General features: G+C 50.5%; 1 protein-coding gene across 1 annotated transcript; it reads right to left on the bottom strand.

The window, feature by feature from the left end:
• Positions 1-1,465: 1,465 nt before the first annotated feature.
• M406DRAFT_96305 (uncharacterized protein) lies at positions 1,466-4,366 on the bottom strand (the record flags this gene model as incomplete). Its single annotated transcript, XM_040926325.1, has 7 exons — positions 1,466-1,642; positions 1,706-1,745; positions 1,865-1,992; positions 2,049-2,153; positions 2,242-2,495; positions 2,620-3,970; positions 4,094-4,366. The coding sequence occupies 7 exons, from the start codon at positions 4,364-4,366 to the stop codon at positions 1,466-1,468; spliced, it is 2,328 nt and encodes a 775-aa protein (XP_040777650.1).
• Positions 4,367-5,452: the final 1,086 nt, after the last annotated feature.

Raw genomic sequence — 5,452 nt, 5'->3', positions numbered from 1 at the left:
GCAGCAGCAGCAGCAGCAGATGGTGACGAACCCCTCGGGACTCGGTGTCGTGGGCCAACAGCTGGCAGTTGCGCAGCCCTGGGCCTACGACGCCATGGACCCGAATAATATGACAGGAATCTGGAATGATTTCCTCGGCACAAATCCCACCGACAATGGGTGGGATCAACTGTTTGCTGACCTGGACTATCTCAACAGCAGCATTTGATGTCTTCGCAGTAATCTTAATCTAATTGTCTCATGAACCGATCTTACAATCTGTATCAGTAGATAAGGTTGCGACCGCATCCCAAGCTTGCTGGTGGGTGGCCGTTGCTATTGGCTACGTCAGCATTTTCACTTTTGATGACCTCTTTGGTTCGTTAAGCGTGCTCTGAACGATGGCGTCCGCTGTATAATGCATGCACAAGGTATGATGTTATAGATGAAAGGGGGGAACTCCATATGTCTTGGTCTCCCTGGACTTGGAAGGTCAGAGCGCCAGAAGAAGGGCGGGACGATTTGGACGACGAGCCGGTCCCGACAGTTTACTAAAATGCTTTCATGGAAGCCTATTGATTTGGTCAGCCATTTAATACATCCAAGAGACCTTTGTCCTTGCTATGATCTAGCCTGCATTATTGTCTCCAGAATCTTTGTTGAAGCCTAAACTAAGGACAAAGCTTGATCTGCAAATAATTACCACCCCGTGAGCGTTCCAAATGTTATTTTTTGCTGGGAAGACTCTACTCTTGCCCCAATTCACCAAAGTATAACGAATAAAAGCAAACCATACATTAATACATTAGACTCAAGTTTCTCAGTTTTGGCATAACTTTCCACATCAGATTTCCAGCAAAACCTTCCTATCCTCGACGGTGATACTATCATCCGATCAGCATAGATTTTCCCATCAATTTTCTCAGGGTTCATCCGACTTGCGACAGCACATTTCCTCACTAGACACTTGGTGGAAATCTGGAATATAAAGGAAGAATCAACCATGTGTTACACGGTTTGGTATCAAGTACGATGCAAACATTGTCAAGACAGACATTCCGGCACCGGCTCCGTGCCTTGTATCCAACATGCTACCACTGACCAGGAATGCATTGAGAAGACAGTCAGTGGGAAAAGAAGTACGATCTGTTGTCGGGCATGTAAATCTGGCAGTGGGCGGAATTGTTGGTGCAAGGTGACGCCTGGTCTGAGGGTTTGGAAGTGAGGGGATATTCAGATATTAGAAATCTATCCGTCTAGTAATACTTATATTGCTATAGGATATACAAATGCATTATGAATAATGGGTGCTAAAATTGCACTCGTTCTGGTCCGAGACCCTATTGTTGATTGTGGACTTGTTTGAGAGACCGCCTTCAAAGGCCTCATTTCATGCTCTATGTCTATGCTGTTCGGTGAGCTTCATATTTACAACGCCCTGTATGTACCGAGCACAGAATCTAATCATAACAAGCCCAGCCTAGAACTATGACCATGTTCCGTTTGCAGGACCAAAGTAGCCGGTCGACGGCAACGGCAACCACGGGGTCCCGTTGTAGTCCGCCGTGTTCTGCCAGACCTCGTTGCCCCACCACGAGGGGAACTCGATACCAGGCCCGTACGTGATTGCAAAGAAGATGACGATGCCGGAGATTGCAAGGCCCTGGAAGAAGAATTGAACGTTAGAAGAGTGACGCATTAGGGCAAGTGGTTACATCAGACTCACCGAGTCCAGAGCAGCAGCAAGGACGTAATTATATTTTGTCCTAGAACCAATGTTAGTTTGAGGAAACACAGCTAAATATGTATTGACAAAAACAGGAAGAGCCTAGAGATTATAGAGTGGCAATATCTTCTTTGTATGTGAAGAATCAGTTTCACTTACCACCAGGCGCGGAAGCGGTTGAAGATAATCTTGTTGAAGACCAGATTGACAATGTACCAGCTGGAATAGTTGATACCTGTTGCAGGAGGAACGTTGTATGTGCCTGAGCAACGGGGGAAAAATAGATACTGTTAGCCATGACCTCATCATTGGTTGGGTGCGACCTGGGAGATGACTTGCCAACGAAGATAAGTGGCCAGTTGGTCTTGCGAAAGAACTCGTAGTTGGTTTTCTTCCAGAGGTAATAAGTGATGGGCGGCAGGATCAGTCCGATCCAGAAGAAATGCAGCTGTTCAAGCAGTGTTAGCGGTGAAGACGGTAAGAAAGAAATGCAAAACAAGTCGTGGCGTGAACTGTTTCTGCAAATAGTCACGTACCAAACCAGAATAGATCTTTCCAGCACTGTAAAGCCGAGCAGGTCCAATCAAGCCCCAGATGATTGAAGAGCTGTACACTGTCAACCCATTCGGGCAGGTGAATCCATTTGGCTGGTCGTCGTCGCAGATCCCCTCCACATTTCCAAGCATCCAGAGGGTGACGCCAACTTGAGTCAAAGCGCCCAGGATGGTAGCAAGTCCTTGTGCGAAGAAAAGGGTCCTGGAGGGGATTTTAAGGTAGTGTGCGAGCTTCACTGTTTGGAGGGTTTATCAAGTTAGTAATGGTACTCTCACCACTTTCTCAGAGTGCCATTCAAGAGGCCTTTTAAGGAGAACAGAGAACGAAGAAAACCAAAAGAAAAAAGCATGTGAGCTTACTATCTTGAGCAAAATACAAGCCCTGACCCACCACGTCGGTGGACAGAATCTTGAACAGCATAGTGGCGACAGGCTTGCCCTGGAACATGTACCCGCCAATAAACTCAGACAGCACATTGATTTGATTTGCGTCGACATTAGTCACCGCCTGAATCATTCCGCAAGGTACCATATAGATAGCTGGAATGATGAGGGCCAGGACGATGCCGTACACAGGAAGGCCGGTGTGGAACACCTCCGTCATGGCGACAGACATGCCAAAGACGACCAGGATGATGGCAAACCACCACCAGACGGGAACCTTCTTGTAGGACTTCATCAGCCGGGCGTGAATGTCGAGCTTCAAGGTGCCCCTGAAGGCGTGGACCAGCTCGTCCCAGTGGAAAAAGTAGACGTGGGAGAGGACACTGGTGATGGAGGCAAATGACAGGCCGTAGACAAAGGCAAAGGTGGCTGGGAGATAAGGGGGGCTGTAGGTCTTGTACTTGGCCTCGTCAAAGACCGAGCCCGTCATGACCTGGGACGTGTCGTACTCCTGCCCGAAGCGGTCGTACACATCGGCGGTGCAGAACGGCATGTAAGCCGTGAACCACGTGTTGGTGTAGTACAGGGCGGGCGTGACGACCCAGAAGAAGAGGGCAAAGCCGAAGAAGACGTTCACGGCTGCCCAGTGCGGGCTGAGGAGCGGGTTCGTATTGTAGGCAACCATGGACCAGTCGAACGTCAGCGGGAAGAGCCCCATGCCCGTGACCATGCCGAAGACGTTGTTGACGGCAATGTTGTTGGGTGCGATCCAGCAGATCCAGGTGAAATACGAAAGACCCGTGAAGATCAGGCCGGGGAACCAGTACCACACAAAGGCAGCCGCCCCGACGACCATGAAGAACTTGATGCGCGTGATCTTCCAGCCGTCCGCCACCGCGTTGGCCTTGGAGTGCAGAGAGCTGAGCAGGGCCACGTTGCTGAGCACGCCCGGCCAGATCATGCTTGCCGGCTCGACTAGCCATCTCGAGCTCAAGCCGGCCACGCCGTAGCCCAGCAGCTGGCAGCACAGGACCACCATGACGCTGAAGCCAGTCTGCAGGGAGATGCCGTAGAACTTGGCCGCCTGGATGATATTGGTCGAGTCGGCAGAACCGAACCCGAACGAGACGTTGCTCATGATGGTCACCAGTGCATGTTCCTTGACGTTGAAGTGCCGGTCTGGGTTGAAACGGCTGATGGGAAGCAGGTTGGCGATACCCACGCCGAGGGGAAAGGCCAGCAGCTCAGCCACCAGGGAAACGATATGGACTCCAGGGTAGCGCAAGCTGAAGAATTGGTTGACACCGGCACCCAAGAACACGAACACCTTTTTTAGGGTTTACCCAACTTTGTTAGTCCTGATCAAGTATTTAAGTCCTTGTTTTCCTTCTCTTCTTGATATTCAAGAGCGAAGAAAGCACTCATTCATCAACTCTGTGTGTGGACTTACAATACCTAGGAACCAGGCCCGGAAGGTGTTGACTGGCATCTCTGGATCGTCATATTCAGGAACCACCGCTCTGACGGCTGGGAAAGGACTCGTGTCGGCATCCCAGTCGCCCTCTACATCGTCTTCGCCGATCACGCGGGCCAGGTCGACCTCAAGCTCGACCAGATGCCCATTGAGAAGCTCAGTCCCAGCACCGTCGTGAGAGTCGTGAATCCCCTTCTCAGATCGAACTGGGTTGGTTTCCGTGGGGGTCTCATCGCCCTTGGTGGCCATGTCGAGGCCCTTCGTGTCCATGATGATGAACAAGCCCTCGTGAGCCGTCGCAGAGGCGCGTTGCTGTGTGGCAGGGCGGGCTTGGAGGAACTCGTGCGTTCGCAGTAAGACTGAACGAAAAGGGTTGCTCGCCCGCCGAGATTGTCCCGCGACTGATCATATATACCGTTATAAGATGCAGGGTCGCAATCTACGTACGGCCTGGCCCACCCCATCTTCTTATCATGATTAGTGGAGTGACATTGCAGAATTATGTCCTGCCCTCCCTTATAGCCTCCCTCGGCTTTGTCCGGCGACACGACGACGACAGATACGCACGACAATGCAGGCACAAGGTAGGTATCTCATCTGATAGTTTCAACCCCAGACACCCCACTCTATGGTTAAAGATCTTTGCCTGTACGTATAATAACCACTATTCAGTCTTACCAAAAAAGATACAAGGAGGGCTAGGCCTCGCGCAGAAATTGCCGGTCCCATCGCCCATCCGCTCGAGCCAATAACCGCGGCTTGCTTTATCAAGCCACAATACGCCGGGTTGCAGATGTGCCCGCCTAACCACACACGGCATGTGCATATTGCCAGATGAATCGACATGTCTGAAAAATTCGAACAGAAGCTGGGTTCAAGGATACATACGCTGTATCGAGATGGCCAAGAGTCGAATGTACTATGTAAGCGCACTTGTATGTTGACGCACATTGAACTGGCGCTGCATCATACTACGTAGTATCAGATACAGAGAAGTGGGGGCGTGTGCACGTGGGGAGGGGCCCGTTTGAATGAATCGGCAATAATTGTTGCAGTAAGGCTCTCGAGTGAGCATTGAACATTGTTCTGCAATGCATTCAACCGCTACTTCGCCATGGTCAAGCGCATACTTAAATAACTTCAGACCGTTCACTCGAAATTGACGACAGTGATTGTTGTCCCTTCAAATTTGCCCCAAGGCCATATTGGGCTCATTATCTAATAGGGCGCATCGATTCAGAGAAAGAGACGATATTCGGCGTGGTGGTTTCAGCACCAAAACGTTTGCAACACTGGGCAAATATTGGAACATGGGCGTCAAAAATCCGACGAGAC

The sequence above is a fragment of the Cryphonectria parasitica genome (assembly GCF_011745365.1).
Source record: "Cryphonectria parasitica EP155 unplaced genomic scaffold M406scaffold_3, whole genome shotgun sequence".
NCBI classification, from domain to species: Eukaryota; Fungi; Ascomycota; class Sordariomycetes; order Diaporthales; family Cryphonectriaceae; genus Cryphonectria; species Cryphonectria parasitica.
The sequence above is the reverse complement of the archived record's forward strand: the minus strand, read 5'-3'. Positions and strand labels throughout refer to the sequence as shown.